Raw genomic sequence first — 17,901 nt, 5'->3', positions numbered from 1 at the left:
CACTAGGTGAGATTTGAAATCGTTTCCTCATTTTATCGACTCGGGTATCAAAAAGAAGTTGAAAAGTAAGGTACCTTCCACAATAAAGCGAGAAACTTTGCTATCCCACGTCACTCGCCGCGTGGGATAAGGGGGAATGGCCTTTGTAAAAAAAAAAATTACAGTTTGGTCGTTAATGGGTTAAGGATTATGAGATCAACGCTGCATATGTAATTTATACGTGTCGGTGGCTTCTAACGTTATTCACATTTAGCCATTTTGTTGAAACAGGAGTTTGAAATGAACCATTATAATATGATTACGAATGAGAAAGCGGGATCGTTAGCTAGGGTGGGCGCTTCAGAAGGCACACTTTTTGAAAGGTAGATTGATTATGATGATTTTTTCCATATTCTTCGTCAGTACGCATTCGTAAGTTGGCAGCGCATGTGGAGTGAAGATGAGTTCGGTCGTTGGTTACACACGATTATCCCTAAGGTCTCGACGAGTGCATGGTTCAAGGGATTGAATGTAGGTTGTGATTTCATTCGCGTGATATCTCGGCTTATGTCAAATCACTCTAACCTAAACACGCATCTTTATCGCATTGGGCTCACAGCAAGCAATCTTTGTGATTATGGCGATGGCTACCACTGTTCACTCTCAGCTTTCCAGAGCATTGAGAACACGAGGCAGACAATCGGATATCTCAGTTCGGAATATCCTAGGTAGCCGTGATCCTGATCTGCTGCTTCATCTATAACGAATTTCATGCCAACTCGACTGGCCGTTGGCAGCACCATCTCAGATAGTAGTGAAACATTGTGGGTGTAACGACATGGGTCATTTAAGCAACTTTGCATGCTTTAAATATTCGAAAAATAATTGAACAACTTTTTGAAAGAGCCAAATTTTTTTTCTTAAATTTTTACAAAAATGCATAACTTAAAAACTATGATACCTACAAAATTCTTGTCAAAGGATGAAATGTAGGAAATTTATACGAAAAAATAACAAAAAAATTTTGGAAAAAAATTTTGCTGAAAAAAAAAGTTATTTTAAAAATTAAAATTCATTTTTCTCAAAAATGTATTTTTTTAAAATCCTAAAATTCTCTAAAATATATGTGAACTTTTGTCGAAGACGTCAACTTTCTATTTGTTATAATTTTTGGACTATAAGTCATTTTTGTATGAAGACTCCTGAAAAAAAAATGTTTTGCTCGTAACATTTTTGTTTGTAAAGTTCCACGTTTGACATGTTCTTGACATGTTTCCAACTGGAGAAAAGTTAGCAGAGCATGTAAATTGCGATAATTTATACATAAAAATGTTACGAATTAAACATTAATAGTATTTTTCAAAGAAAAAAATGAAAAAGTTGTTGTTTGAAAAACTTTTTCCATGTAAATGTGCTCATCGTCCGATGTATGGAAAACTTGTTGGAAATTCTAAGGGCTATTTATATCTATCTTTTTTTTCATTATTTTAAAAGCATATGTTTTCGAGAAAAATGAATTGTAATTTCCAAAATATTTTTTTCAATGAAATTTTTTTCAAAAACATTCTTTGATAATTTTTAATGAAAACCTAAATAATTTCCTGCATTTCATTCTTTGACCATCTTTTTGTAAGTGTTATAGTTTTTAAATTAAGAGTTTTCGAAAAAAAAGTTGAAAGAACTCAAAATTTAAAAAAAATATCAGGCCTACAAAATTTTAGTCAATGAATGGAATGTAGGAAATTATTTTGGCTTTCATTCAAAATTATCAAAACATTTTTTGGAAAAACATTTCATTGAAAAAAAAAAATATTTGAAAATTGTAAATTCATTTTTCTTGAAAACATATGCTTTTAAAATTCCGAAAGAAATATATATAAATAGCCCTTAAAATTTCAAACAAGTTTTCCATACATCGGACGATAGGCACGTTTACATGGAAAAAGTTTTTCGAACAACAACTTTTTCATGTTTTTCTTTGAAAAAAATGCTATTAATATACAATTCGCAATTTTTTTTGTATAAATTATCGCATTTTAAATGCTCTGCTAACTTTTCTCTATTTAGAAACATGTCAAGAACATGTTAAACGTGAGAATTTACACACAAAAATGTTACGACAAAACATTCTTTATACAAAAATGACATATATTCCAAAAACTATAAAAGATAGAAAGTTATGTCTTCGACAAAAGATTATATTTTAACAAGATCTAAAACTTTATCCACTACACTATATCTCTATCTTGACTTTGAACTTAATTAGGATAAGTTGTATTTTTTTCAAAGAAAACATGAAAAAGTTGTTGTTCGAAAAACTTTTTCCCTGTAAAAGTTCCCATCTTCCGATTTTTTTTTGGGAATTTAAAAAAAATATGTTTTTGAGAAAAATAAATTTTAATTTTTTAAATAACATTTTTGTCAGCGAAATTTTTTTTTCCAAAATATTTTTGGTAATTTTTTGTGAAAATTTAAGCAATTTCCTACATTTCATTCTCTGACAAGAATTTTGTAGGTATCATAGTTTTTAAGTTATATACTTTAGTCTAATTGTTTTTCGAATATTTAAAGTATGCAAAGTTGCTTAAATGACCCATGTCTTTACTCCCAAAACGTTTCATTGCTATCTGAGATTGTGCTGCCAACTCCTAAGACGAGTTGGCATGAAATTCGTCCTATACCTCCTCAGAAACACCGATGTCAACGTTTCATGATGTTTCCTCCGTTGTATCCCTGTATCATATCCCTTCTATCCGATCGAAAAACTTTTACTTAGTCGTGGCAATACGTGGCGTGGTGTATACACCTACTCTTTACAGATACACGGGCCAAAGGTTGTGGATCAATGGCCCGATCCTTCAACAAGAGCCGAAGCTTGTACCGCTCATGACAATTCTCCACCAGTTGAAGATTATGCCGGCTGTTGATCATTCTACCCTGGATTCCTTGATTCGAGAGAGACGCGCCATGCCAGATGTGGGGTACAGACTAGGCGGCGTTGCTGAATCATGATCAGCTACACCCCGATAGGAAGTATCCCGTTTCGGTACAAGACATTGGGAGATTTCAACGTCGCAATTACGAGAAAACATTGTAATAATAACCTTGAGTCAATCGCGAGTAATCGGTTACATATTACTAACATAATCTTTAAGCAAAGTTGTCAAAATATTGATCTCCCGGCCTCGTCAGGCTAACGCTTAAATAAACATATATATTTTGGACAATAAATGAACCATGGTAAATCTAATTAGGCATATCCAAACACTGAAACATTGCCAGAATATTCGATTGACATCCGCTTTCAAATCCATGCTGAACTGTGTGGTGCAGAGATCAAATCCAGCCGCTATGAAAATTTGGGCTGCAGAAGGAGCTCTTGCGTTTCATACCCATGGCTTGCACTTCGGTACTATTGAGCAAGATGTAACCATCATCTTCGGACTATCTTCACCGGTTGGATCGTCCAATAAATATGTGAAATAAATAAATTTGACGTGTTTTTATATCTCTCAAAAAACCACAATGGTTTGGTAATACAGGTCGGACTCGATTATCCGGGATTCGATTGTCAGGAATTTTAGACTCGATTATCCGGAGTATTTTATTTTTGATTTTCGGAAATTTGGAATAATTTGTATAATAATTCCATATTGAATAGCCAATAACCAAAAAATCAAATGAAAGAGCTTGACTAGTAGGATACAGTTATTTATGAAAACTGCAAATCCAAAATGGCCGCCACCACAAAATGGCGCCATATATATTTTTTCACAACCCCATCAATATGGATATCAAATGAAAGGGCTTGACTAGTAGAACACAGTTATTTATAGAAAATGCAAATCCAAAATGGCGGACACAACAAAATGGTGGATTACATATTTTCTCAGAACCCCATCAATATGTATATCAAATGAAAGAGCTTGACTAGTGTTGGAGACAACTGGCAATACCACAGAGCATCTACCACTTGAGCTCGCCAGTGACAGATTCGACTGTCACTTGTATCGACGTCACGAGTGAAACAATAAGCGGAGAGTTGTCGTTTCCGGGTAGATGAAGCACACTAGATGTTCACTTCATCATTGTTTTCCGTACAATAGATACACGTTTTATTAAGATGAATAAAGTTTAGTTATTATATGATATTTTATGTTAAACATCATAGTTTCTATACGTAATCATCTCGCGAACGACAACACAAAAGTGGCGACGAGTGCGCGAATAAATGCGTTGTTTTCGCGGGAATTCGGTCAGTTTTCGCACGAGAACGTGATTTAAAATATCACCACGCCGTCGCCTAAAAAGAGGAGGAAACGCTCCTACAGCACAATGGCGGATCAGCATTCAGCAGACCAGTCCTCGAGAATCAATGGACCCGGACAGCAGCGGTTTGTGCAGCAGCAGCAGCATCAACAGCCTCCCGGAATGCAGCAGCAGAACATTCCTCCAGGAGTGCCTCAATGGAGCCCCACACAGCAGACTCGAACAGATGCTATTAACGTGCAAATATTGCAGCAGCTTCAGCAACAACAGACCGTCACCAATCAACTCATCCAACAGCAGCGTGAATCAGCCCAGCAGCATCAGGGATTTATGCAGCAGTAAGAAAATTTATTCCGAAATGCACTTTCGACTATACAAGTCAACGTTCCTCCCAATCCCGAAGCTATTCTGGACTCTTTGGCTGGAAATATTCGTGAGTTCCAGTACGATCCAGAAAATCACATCACATTCGCAGCATGCCAGGTACGAGGACTTGTTCGTCAAGGATGCGGAACGGCTCGACGACGAAGCCAAAGTAAGGTTACTGCTGTAAGGTTACTGAAGGGACTTTTCGGCATGAAAGAGTCCACAGTTAAGAAACGATACTGTACATTAACCGTTACGAAAGCCTCGACGGAGGACTGTGTTACGTTCGCTTGTCGGGTGAATAAAATCTGCGTGGAGTTCGAGTTGGCCAAGTTGACAGAAGAGCATTTTAAATGCTGTTCGTTTGCGGTCTGAAGTCGGAGTGCGATGCGCACCAGATTGTTGACGAAAATCGAAGACAACAACGATGTCACCTTAGAAGCACTGATGGAAGAGTGTCAGCGGTTGATAAATCTAAAGAGACGTGTTCAGATCATCAAGAGGAACTTTCAGCAACTGAAACAGTATGGTAAGCGGTTCAGAGATCGTCCAAAAGATTCACCAAGAAACGAAGAAGAACGCAAAAGTCCGACAACTCCTTGCTGGAACTGTGATGCGATGCATTTTTCTAACAATTGCGGTTTCAAAAGTCACAAGTGCTGCAACCAGATCGGTCATAAGGAGGGCTATTGCTCAAGCGCAAAGCGGTCTACGAAGGCATCAAAATATCAGCCACGAATATTCTTCACCAAAACCGTTATTGCATCGGTCAGCAGCGTCGAGTGCAAGCGTCGTTACGTGTGGGTGAAGCTGAACGGTACTCCTGTAAGATTGCAGCTCGACACGGCGTCTGATATTACTATCGCGTCCGAAAAGGTGTGGATCGAATCGGCCAACCAGCAGGTGTTCCTGCGAGTCAGACCGCCAAATCAGCACCGGGAGAACAACTGAACCTGCAGTGTGAGTTCGTCAGTGACGTAGAAATCAATGGCACGACGCATAGCGGACGCATCTTCGTTTCTACACATCCATTGAATCTGCTCGGAATCGATCTCATCGACAAGTTCCAGCTTTGGTCATTACCAATGGATAAATTTTGTAATTTCGTCGGTGGTACCAATGACATCGTTTCTCTGCAAAAAGCGTACCCAAAGCTGTTCAGCGAGACGTTGGGGCTCTGCTCCAAATCTAAAATTCAACTTTCGCTGAAGGAAGCGTGTAAGCCAGTCTTTTGTCCAAGAAGGCCGGTTTCATACGCTATGTTGCAAACTGTGGACAAAGAACTAGACCGACTAGAGTCTCTGCAAATTATTTCACCAGTGGACTATTCAGAGTGGGCGGCTCCAATAGTCGTAGTGCGAAAGGCCAGCGGCAATATTCGCATATGTGGCGACTATTCAACTGGATCAAACGATCGGCTCCAGTCACACCAGTATTCCCTTCCACTGCCACAAGACGTCATTTCAAAGCTCTCCAATTGTAAAGTGTTCAGTCAGATTGATTTATCTGATGCTTTTCTTCAGATGGAAGTGGAGGAAAGCTGCCGCCAACTACTCACTATCAACACCCATCGAGGAAACAGGCTGCCTCCTGGTGTCAAAGCTGCGCCGGGAGCATTCCAGCAGCTGATGAACAAGATGTTGGCAGGTCTTCCGTGTACTGCAGGCTACCTAGGCGACGTGGTTGTGGGAGGCAAAGATGCACACGAACATCAGCGTAATTTGCAGTGCTGCAGCGGATTGAAGAATTCGGATTCACAATTCAGCCGGAAAAATGCTCATTTGGCCAGCAGCAATTCCGTTACCTGGGTCATATCTTAGATCGTCATGGGCTCAGACCAGATCCAGCTAAAATCCATGTCATAGAGGACCTACCGCCACCGAAGGACATCACGGGAGTACGCTCCTTCCTGGGAGCCATAAATTGTTATGGAAAATTTGTTCCAAATATGCGGGCTCTCAGGTTTCCGCTAGATCAGCTCCTGAAGAATTCATCAGCATTCATGTGGACGCGCGAATGCCAGCAGGCGTTTGAAAAATTCAAAAAAAATCTGTCGTCAGAGCTGCTTTTAGCACATTATGACCCGGAGCAGGAAATAATTGTATCAGCAGACGCATCTTCCATCGGCATTGGCAACAATTAGTCACAAGTATCCCAATGGCCACGTTAAAGTGATTCAACATGCATCTCGTGCGCTTACACCGGTTGAACAGCGCTACTCACAAATTGACCGGGAAGGATTGGCAATAATTTACGCTGTTACCAAATTCCACAAATTTATCTTTGGGAGACGGTTTCGGCTTTAAACCGACCATGCAATCGCCTTCAACGGTGGGCGTTATCGTTGCTCTCCTACGATTTTTCGTCCTATCGACCAACCAACGACCAACGTCCTATCGATTATCCGTCCTATCGACCAACATACCAAACCGGATGAGGATGTCATAATTGCATGTACCACCTTGGAAGAAGATTTAAGGTCAGTAGCAATCGATAGTACTAATCAACTACCTCTCAGTTTTAGTATGATTGAAAAAGCAACGGCACCGATCCGTTGCTTCGAAAAGTTCACCGATTCATTCGTGAGGGTTGGCCCAAATCTAGGTCGGAAGTTAAAGATTGGGAGATGTCTCGGTTCTTCGATCGCCAGGAAGCTCTGTCGGTCGTTCAAGCGAGCATAATGTTCGGCTTTAATTCTATTGCCATTATAAAACTGCGTATTCCATGATATTGAAAAATTCAATTGGGCCGCCGCTAAAAAATGGCTGAATGGCTTGACTTGGAGAATACGCTACATTATCAACAACACAAACATGAATGAAGGAACGGATGTGATAACTACTAACTGTTACTTGTCTCTATTTCTATATTCTATATTATTTTCTAGCTTTTAGTACATTAATCCGTACAACCTCAAAAGCTGTTTTATTTATTTTATTTTCTAGTTTTTAGTAAATTATCTGTAACATTAGCATACTACAATGGTATCTCTACAATAAAATCATTCAACTTTTTTTAAATTTTTATTTCTTACCTAACTTTCTTCGGAATATTTTAATTATTTACTGTATTCTATTAGTCAAATAATTTTATTTGATAACAATACAGGGTAACTTCGATATAACTTACATTTTACTTTCAAAATTGTACGTTGTATCGAATTGTACGTTATATCGAAACATAATAAAGAACTCAGAAACGTAGCTTATATTACTTTATTGTGTTGCTGTTTGAGTAAGGTTAATGGATAAATTCAACTAGAAGACGAAGCCAAGCTTTCTCAAGATGTTTCTCTTCGTACTGTTGATTAAAATTTGATTCATTTAGAATCCGGAATCATAAAACTGTTGTACTTCGGGGTTGTTTAATAGTATAAACCAAGCTTTAGTATCAGAATACAGATCATTGTTCTTTCAGAAAAATACTGTTCAAAAAATTATTCCTTTGGACTTTGAAAATGTGTACGTTATAACGAGGGTACGCTATATCGAATTTCCCTGTATTGAGGGGAATGCAAAAAATATATACTCGACTATTTAGTGGCGGTTACCTTTTCGAATTTATGTTGTTCATAATGTAGTCTATTCTCCAAGTCAGCCATTTTTTAGGGGCGACCAAATTGAACGTTCAAGCAGTTTTATAACGGCAGTATAATTAAAGGTATGTTCCAAATTTCAGAACAATCAGTGATCAGGAACGGGGTCAAATTTCAATTAATGTGGGGCAATCCTACAAACACTCAAACAAACATACAAACAGGGCCATTAGAAAGTAATCAGTTATTTGCGGACTGTGGCCATCTTGGATTTGAATTTTTCATGATCTGCTATGTTCTACTAGTCGAGCACTTTCATTTGATACCCATATTGATGTGGTTTTGAAAAAAAAATATATATTTGGCGCCACTTTGTGGTGGCGGTCATTTTGGATTTGCATTTTTTAATAAATAACTGTGTTCTACTAGTCAATCCCTTTCATTTGATACAGGTCAGACTCGATTATATACAGACTCGATTATATGTGATTCGATTATATACAATTTTCGACTCGATTATATACAGTTTGGAAAAAAATATTTTTTTTATATTTCAAATATGACTTATTTCAAGAAGAAATATAATCTTTCAACGTTAAGGTGAAATTTGAGTGGCTATTACATGTACAGTTGGGTAAAAATAGTGATTTTTGGAGATTTTGCTTGATTTTTTACCAGGAATTCTTTGCATTCGATATTGCAGCCAAATTAAGAAAGATAGAATTTGGGTGTCAAAGAACAAATTGTAGAGCGGTTGATAGGAACAAGCCAATTAGTACAATTTTTAGGATAAAGATAATAATAACACATTAAAAATTATTAACTTTTAAGTTTTTCACTTCCAAAATGTTATTAAAATACACTAATTTAGATGTTCCACTACTGTATCCTATACTAAGTTTTCTCATTTTTCAAATGAAGGCAACAGAGTTGTCTTCCGTAACGTACATTTTAATGTAGAGCCAGTTTGAGGCAACTGAGTCCGAAACAGAAAAAAAGTTCTATAACTCTTTCATTGTTGAAATTCGAACATATGCGTAAAAGGATTTTTTTTCATCAAATATAATATGATCGCCTATCACCTCCTGAGAGAATCTTGATAAATTTATTTTTTTCATGTGAGAAAGGTGTTTTCTGACTTTAAGGGGATGAATCAAAAATCAAATTCCTCTTTTATATTCAAAAAATAAAAAATACATGCAAAAAAAAGGAATAAAAAATTTTTTTTTGACTCGATTATCCGGAGTGTTATCTGGAGTGAAAAAAAAATCAATGCTCCGGATAATCGAGTCCGACCTGTAATAGTAACTGTGGCAGGTGTCCTGATTTTTAACTCCGAACAGATGGTATCCGATGAAAATATATTTCGCGTCGGTTTCCATACCGTTAGGTGAAGCGTGTTTGTGTATGATGAGGTCTCGCGCAACTTTTAAAAAGGACCCAATTTCATCGATTCTTTCCATTGACTTTCTCTTTCAATAACCATGGCCTTTTCAGACTGACATTTCGCCAGTTTTGCAACATAATTTAATAAACGTGGCTTCCTTCGACACTGCTGATCGTTGAACACATCAGGAAATGTTTTTGCCGTTGAGTTATTAACGAAAGAGATCGTTGATGAAGGGATTGGATCAATGCAGATAGGTCCTTTTCAAAAGTTTCGCGAGAAATGCCCCGCAAGCATTTTTGGTTTCATGTGTTATCATTGTTGGTGGTGGCACAAATATAGAATCGTCTGTGGCTGCAGTGTGTGTTTAAAGGGTGTGTCACATCAAATTGCATCACGGAAAAAACGCTGTAGAAATTCGCCCAGTAGACCGATCCTTTTGAAAATTTTAGACAGTAAAATAAAAGCTATTAAACAACTTTTGGCATTTTCTTTTTATTCATACTTCGAGCCCAAGCCCGTATGCTCGCACCTTCCTCTTTACCCCGTCCATAAGGTTCTGTACAACGTCAGGTTGTAGTTTTTTTTGAACATAAATCCATTTTCTCTTGAAGTCCGCCTCCGATTTGACAACTTTTGGGTTCTTCCGGAGGGCCTGCTTCATAATCGCCCAATATTTCTCTATTGGGCGAAGCTCCGGCGCGTTGGGCGGGTTCATTTCCTTTGGCACGAAGGTGACCCCGTTGGCTTCGTACCACTCCAACACGTCCTTTGAATAGTGGCAGCGAGATCCGGCCAGAAGATGGTCGGGCCCTCGTGCTGCTTCAATAGTGGTAGTAAGCGCTTCTGTAGGCACTCCTTAAGGTAAACCTTCCCGTTTACCGTGCCGGTCATCACGAAGGGGCGCTCCGCTTTCCGCAAGAGCAGATCGTTTGCCACACCATGTACTTTTTGGCAAACTTGGATAGTTTCTGCTTGCGAATCTCCTCCGGAACGCTGAATTTGTCCTCTGCGGAGAAGAACAACAGGCCCGGCAGCTGACGAAAGTCCGCTTTGACGTAGGTTTCGTCGTCCATTACCAGGCAATGCGGCTTCGTCAGCATTTCAGTGTACAGCTTCCGGGCTCGCGTCTTCCCCACCATGTTTTGCCCTTCGTCGCGGTTAGGAGCCTTCTGAACCTTGTATGTACGCAGGTCCTCCCACTGCTTGGTCCGCTGGACGATAGAACTTGACAAATTCAGCATATTGGCGACATCCCGGACCGAACTTCTCGGATCACGTCTAAACTGCTTAACTACGCGCTTGTGATCTTTTTCACTGACGGAGCATCCATTTTTGCCGTTCTTCACCTTCCGGTCGATGGTTAGGTTCTCGAAGTATCGTTTTAGTACTCTGCTGACCGTGGATTGGACGATTCCCAGCGTCTTACCGATGTCCCGATGTGACAACTCCGGATTCTCGAAATGAGTGCACAGGATTAATTCACGACGCTCTTTTTCGTTCGACGACATTTTTCCAAATTTACGAAAAATTGACAGTGAAGCATGGCCAACGTGATCTATACACTCTTATCTGATTATAAGCGAAAGCTGAAGATATAATTCCTAAAAATTAAATTTCTACAGCGTTTTTTCCGTGATGCAATTTGATGTGACACACCCTTTAGAACGAGATATACATTACATGCATTGCCAACATAGACACAAATCTAACGGGTGTTAAATAAAAAATGAGAATTTTTTCAATCACATATAACTTTTTTTTTCTTTTTCATCGATTTCAGTATTTTTTATTAATAACATAATGTATTTTCTTCAAAAAAATGTCAGTGAATGTTTGAGTAAGGGCCGTGGTCTGTTGTTCGACGCAACTTTGTCGCGATGCTCTCACAAGAACGTTGTACGGTTCTACGAAACGCATTTCCAGCAAAGAAAAAAGTTCACGGTGGCACATTTTAAAGAAGAAAATGTACCTGTCAGTACGGTATATCGTATCCTGGGTTCCCTGAACGTAGAGCGGAAGGTCGGAAGTGGTCGTCCGGTGACGATAATGACGAAGCAGAGGAAGACATCGTTAAAGAAGCTGTTTGACAACAAGGACGCAACCAGCCTGCGTGACGCCGGTCGGAAATATGGCTGCTCCCACGTATTGATTCGTCGGACCCTCAAGATGGAAGGAATCGTCTGCAGGAAGAAGACGAGGTCGCCGGAGTACACGGAGGAGCAGATTGAGACGGTTAAATCACAGTGTCGGTGGATGACCAAAAAATACCGCGGGACGTCTTTCGTTCTGGACGACGAAAGCTATTATCCGCTGTCCGAAACGCATAATCCAGGAAATGATAATTACTACTCCAGCGACAAGTCATCCACACCGCCTGAAGTGAAATACAAGTTCAAGCACAAGTTTGAAAAAAAGGTTATGTTGTACATCGCCATTTCCGACCGGGGCATTTCAAAGCCTTGGTTTAAGCCGAGCGGTCTGGCTATCAACCAACAAATCTATCGAGAAGAGTGCCTCGATAAAATCCTACTGCCATTCCTGAACGAGCATCACGCGGATGGGAAGTACGTACGGCCGGACAAGGCGTCTTCCCATTACGCCAAGAAGACGCTGGCGTATCATGAGGAGAAAAAGATACCGTTCGTGCCGAAAGATCGTAACCCAACAAACTTGCCCCAATGCCGCCTAATAGAGGATTTCTTTGGCTCACTCACCGCCCTAGTGTATAAAAACAATTGGAGGGCCAAGGACACGAAGCAACTGACTACAAGAATCCGGAATTGTATCCGGAAAATGGACGTAAGTGCCGTACAACGTTCTTGTGAGAGCATCGCGACAAAGTTGCGTCGAACAGCAGACCACGGCCCTTACTCAAACATTCACTGACATTTTTTTGAAGAAAATACATTATGTTATCAATAAAAAATACTGAAATCGATGGAAAAAAAATTGAAAAAAATTTTATATGTGATTGAAAAAATTCTCATTTTTTATTTAACACCCGTTAGACACGTTTGTGTATTGTGAAAACAATAATGAACCATGAATCAGCCAATCTCAGTTGTTATCATCAAACCACAAAAATTATCGGTCCTTTTCAACTAATAAAAATGGAATTGTTTATATAATTTTTTTTTGCGAATTTAGAAGAGTTTTAGGGGTTATCGGTATTTAATACATCGATCATCCAATTCTAATGAATGCGAGCATTGTTTCCAGGTTATAATGGCACCATTTTTGTAGTGCATTCGATGGAAAACTGAAAGTAAAAATTTGTTCCGCATCGATTGTTGTCATCGTCGCCAATCGATTCGGTTCGGATTTTCTACTACCGCTCTGCGAATGGAACTGCATAGCAAAGTTTGTGGAATATTTCTTTGGGAAATAGTATTTTTGGAAGCTTTGTGGATATAATTTTGTTCATCATCTTAGTATGTTAATACTGAGATACTGAATAATTACATGTATATTCAATAAGTTCAGTGTTTCAGTGTCGCTATAGAAAACGAACAATAAACATTTCGTAGTCCTATGTTAACAATGCAGTCCTGTCTTTGTCTAAGAATATGGTATGTCAACATCGAAGCGATATTGGAAATGTACTGCTTTCATAGAATCGGTAATTGTCTCTTTATTTTTTTCATCAAATTATTTTCAAATAATTTGTATCATGATGGGATTTCAGACTTGAACATTCACTTTAACATGTATTTTAAGAAATCATTTTTCTTGCTGCTTGCTAGGGACCGACGCTGGGCTCAACGTGTTAATAACCTCTGCAGACAGTTGAAACACAAATGCACAAAGCGGCGGATTTCGCTCCATGAAACTAGGTCATCGAAATATTCAGTCAGTTATTGATATACGAAAATAATGCCGTACCCGATAGAAAGTTCGATCAACGCCGTGATTTTGATGGAATGTATAAACGGTTACTCGTATAAAATTGAAAGCTGATTGACAACCGAGCCCAGTTCAGTATAGCTTTATGATTTTATATTCGTTACGCTGATAAAGAAAATATTCCTCGTCTTACATCCCATCCACTCAAAAATCTTTCCAACAAGCAATAGACACGCTTGTTTGCCGAATAATTGATTGATGGGATTCTATCCACACGAAGGAAATTTCATCCAGTTTTGGCATTATAGGCAAATGCCATCGTTCAACATTAAACGATGCCAATAAAATTGCTATCCGAAGAGAGCTCAGCCAACCAGTCTCTCCCACCAGCCTACCGGAACAGTAGGAAACTCGGCCTCATTGCCTCGGCTCTGAAGTTGAAGTTGATGAAGAAATTCAAGGACCTTACCCGTTATCCTTGGCAGCTTGATGCCCCACTCGTTGAGTGTTTTTCCTGCGAAGCCAGCCACCTCCGCCCCGAGACTGAACCCAATCAGATGAATCTGTTTGAGCGGAAAATTGGACAGCACCAGAAAGCGTATGAATCGGGCTATGTAGCGACCGACCCGCGGTCCATTCTGCACAGCATTCACGTACCATGGCAGCGCGGTGAGGGGACTCCAATCCACCAGCACCACATTATAATCATCCGCGTCCAGAAGGGCTGAAATATGGGGATCGATGAAAAAACAGCAATCACCAATCGACATTTGATTTGACGCTCTCTCTTACCTTCTTTCATCTGTTTACTACTTTCACCGTCGCCTCCGGGTGCTCGCTCGGAAAATCCGTGCATATAAATGACCAAAGGATTGGTTCTGTTCAGGTGGGAATTCCTCAGATGCTTTTTGTCGGATACATACAGTACATCTCCCTTGTCGCGATTTTGTCTGTCAAAAAGGGAAAGTTTTGCGAGAAAGTGACAAGTTTTAATCTCTCGCTTCCGGACGGGGGCTCAAGAGGCTTTAAGTTTTCCCAAAGATCAGCTTACCTTGTGAAGAGAAAAAACTGTATATCCTTTGGCTCCCGGATGGCACAGCAGTTTTCACAATCACCTCTGGGTGCCGGACTGTACATCAAAGGTAGACCACCTGTAAGATATCGAAATATAAAATCATCATCATTAGTGCTGTTGTCGGAAGGCTTTAAAATTTAAAGAATGGCTTCGCGGAAAACTGTGAACCAAAACCAACAAACATCAGAAGCTGCTTTGGTGTAACCAAACAGAAAGCCACAAATAAAGCTCCTGATTTTGGCGGCGAGCATCGGACCCATGACTCGGTGGACATGGGCTTCACTGCCAAGAAGTCATACCACAACACAAAAAACCTCACTAATAATTAATTGCAAATCCCGCAAACTGACAACGATGTCTAAATAAATCAGCCGACGACATTTGAGGTCCGTTTCCTCTATGACGTTATCATTCGACATTTGTTCCGGTTTCTCTCTGCAATGTCGGATAGCGAAAAAGATTACGTAAGACTCAACCACAACCGGCCAAATTGTTCGGAATGCATAAGGATAATGACACAACACACGTACATTGGTGTGTCGACGACGACGACGACAGGCACCTGTATTGAGCAAGTGTCCGTACTTATTGCCGAAACGGGACCGGTGGCTGAGTTTTCAAATATTTGACAAAGAAATGCATGCTTTCGGATGTGGTTTATGGGGTGTCGTTCGAACTGAATGCAGAAAAAAGCGGCGATCAAGTGAGTGAATGAATTTGAAAATTTCCAAGTTTTTTTAAGCGAATGACTTTTATATTCATTCATTTATATTTACACATTGTTCACATATTAAGTGTTGATTCCTTAAGCTTTGATAAACGAAAATACTTTTAATCATTTTTTTAACCAAGATAGATGTTTCTGTATTGGAAGTATTCTCACTGTATAAACAATTATAATCTATCTTTAAAGGTGCAAAATCAGAAAATATGTAACGTTTTACAAAATAGATTCAACAATTTAACAATAATGACCAATCGGGTCGGAATTTAATATAATCGAAATCGGCTCAGCAACGATACGATGAACGCTATTTTGAGAGCGAAAGATTTGATTAAAGATCGTGGCGGCAGCTCGAAAATTTTAATAAATGATGGTAAGGTAAATGATTTTGGTTTGTCCAGTCGAAAATACAATCAATGGTTTGTCCACTGTTTTGAATGCTCTAATTCAGCACACCTTTGTCAAATCAGGTATTCAAATGTTTAAAAAATTATAAATAAAATAGTCTTTTCCATGATTTACAGTAGTTTTATAGTATGTTTTTACGGATTCACATGTTTTAAAGGATGATAAAATATACTTTATATTGATGTCAATGCGCCCCTCATTTGAGCTAACTTTTAATCAATCACCCGATGATTATTTGGCACATATTTCGACCTTTTCTTGATTATAAGTTATAATTTATAACACTCACAAATATTGTAAACATCATGCTTGCACACCATTTGAATCAGATTTTCATAGCTAAACCATTAAATTAAAGCATTTCGATGACCTCAATTCTCGATGACCTCAATCATGAGTTGTCCAATTAATTAATGTTGTTCTGTCCACATGATTTCTATGGCAACCGCTTGGCGCGCTGCAGTTTGTTTATTGTGTCCTTCGCACATAGCAGAAACAAAGTTTCTCTATGTCGAATGTTTTGAGGTGCCCAATAAAAGGCAATATTCTGAAGAAAGCCTAAATTATGAATGGATCAATATGATGACAGTATACTAAAACAATGATAAATGCAACATCTACTTGAAAATTCGATTTTTTTTTCATTCAAAAATAGTGATTTCTAAAACCGGACAATCCATGATCATTTTTTGGACAAACTATGATCGGAGGTGGTCAAACCATGATCATAATTTCTCTTTGAGGAAAATAGTTAAAAAACATACTAATTTGAATAATTACAACGCCTTATGGTAGTGTTAGCAACTAGAGACTTTGGGCTTTACAGCAAACCCTAACTCGTATCGATTATTTGTGATTTTCATGAAAAAAAAAACGATTTGCATTTACTAGTTGCGTAAAAACACCCTAAATTGGACAAACCAAGATCATTTACCCTATGCAATCTAGATTCAGAAAAACTATGTTTAAGCATCATCAAATGACTTGCAAGTGTAAATGTAGTATATGTTGTAAATAAAGGAGTATTTTTTATGCTAATAAATTAGTTTTACCTCTACAATACATATTTTCGATGGTACCGAGTTTAGGAGAAAAAAGTATAGATAAGAAAGATTTTTAACCTTTTCTAGTAGAGATGAAAATGTGGCTACACTGCCTGGAGGATCAAATAAGATGTTTTTTCAAAAATTTTAGGACTAAAATATTATTTAGCGTAAATGATTTTGGTTTGTCCAGTCGAAAATATGATGATGGTTTGCCCACTTTTTTGAATGCTCTAATTCAGCACTCCTGTGTCAAATAAGGCCTTCGAATGTTGCGAAACATATAATTGAAATTGCCTTTTACATGATTTATAGTAGTTTGATAGTATATTTTTACGAAATCACATGTTTTAAAGGATTATAAAATACACCTTCTATTTGTGTCAATGCGCCCCTCATTCGAGCTAACTTTTAATCGATCACCAGATGATTATTTGGCACGTATTCAGACCTTTTATGGATTACAACACTTATAAATATTGTAAACATCATGCTTGCTCACCATTTGTATCGGATTTACATAGCTAAACCATTAAATCAACGCATTTTGATGAACTCAATTCTGATCATGAGTTTTCTAATTCAATAATGTTGTTTTGTCCACATGATTTCTATGGCAACCGCTTGGCGCGCTGCAGTTTGTTTATGTTTGTTTATGGTGTGCTTCGCGCATATCAGAAGTATGGTTTTTCTGTGTTGATTGTGTTGAGGTGAACACTTCTAAAATGCCCAAGAAAAGGCAATATTCTGAAGAAAGCCTAAATTATGAATGAATCTATATGATGACAGTAAACTCAAGCAATGATAAATGCAACATCTTATTGTGAATACGAATGTTTTCATTCAAAAATGGAGATTTCTAAAACCGGACAAACCATGATCATTTGTTTGGGCAAACCATGATCAGAGGTGGTCAAACCATGATCATAATTCTTCTTTAAGGAAAATCGTTAAAAAACATAAAAATTTGAATAATTTCAACACCTTATGGTAGTATTAGCAACTAGAGACTTGGGGCTTTTCAACAAACCCAAACTCGTATCGATTATGTGTGATTTTCATGAAGAAAAATCGATTTGCATTTACTAGTTGCGTAAAAACACCCCAAATTGGACAAACCAAGATCATTCACCCTACTAGCTGACCGGGCGAACTTCATCTCGCCCAAAATTATTGCTTTGATAGGAATTCTTTAGAACAAATTTCTAAACTTTTTTTACCATAACATTGTTTTATGGGCAGAATACAACAAATACAACAAAAGGAAGA

At 38.4% G+C, this 17,901-nt stretch overlaps 2 protein-coding genes across 9 annotated transcripts in view; one reads left to right on the top strand and one right to left on the bottom strand.

The window, feature by feature from the left end:
* Window positions 1-17,901, top strand: part of LOC129764540 (ensconsin) — a 246,086-nt gene that overhangs the window by 64,145 nt on the left and 164,040 nt on the right. The window lies entirely within an intron of this gene.
* The window catches only part of LOC129764541 (phospholipase A1), a 101,610-nt gene that overhangs the window by 2,718 nt on the left and 80,991 nt on the right, over window positions 1-17,901 (bottom strand). For all 5 annotated transcript variants that reach the window (XM_055763736.1, XM_055763735.1, XM_055763738.1 and 2 more), the window contains 3 exons: window positions 14,434-14,533; window positions 14,175-14,332; window positions 13,852-14,106 (listed from right to left, as the gene is read on the bottom strand). In XM_055763736.1, coding sequence (XP_055619711.1) covers window positions 13,852-14,106; window positions 14,175-14,332; window positions 14,434-14,533 — 513 coding nt within the window. The remainder of the gene's footprint in view (window positions 1-13,851; window positions 14,107-14,174; window positions 14,333-14,433; window positions 14,534-17,901) is intronic.

The sequence above is a fragment of the Toxorhynchites rutilus genome, chromosome 2, assembly GCF_029784135.1.
Source record: "Toxorhynchites rutilus septentrionalis strain SRP chromosome 2, ASM2978413v1, whole genome shotgun sequence".
In the NCBI taxonomy this organism is placed as follows: Eukaryota; Metazoa; Arthropoda; class Insecta; order Diptera; family Culicidae; genus Toxorhynchites; species Toxorhynchites rutilus.
This window is presented reverse-complemented; position numbering and strand designations above follow the sequence as displayed.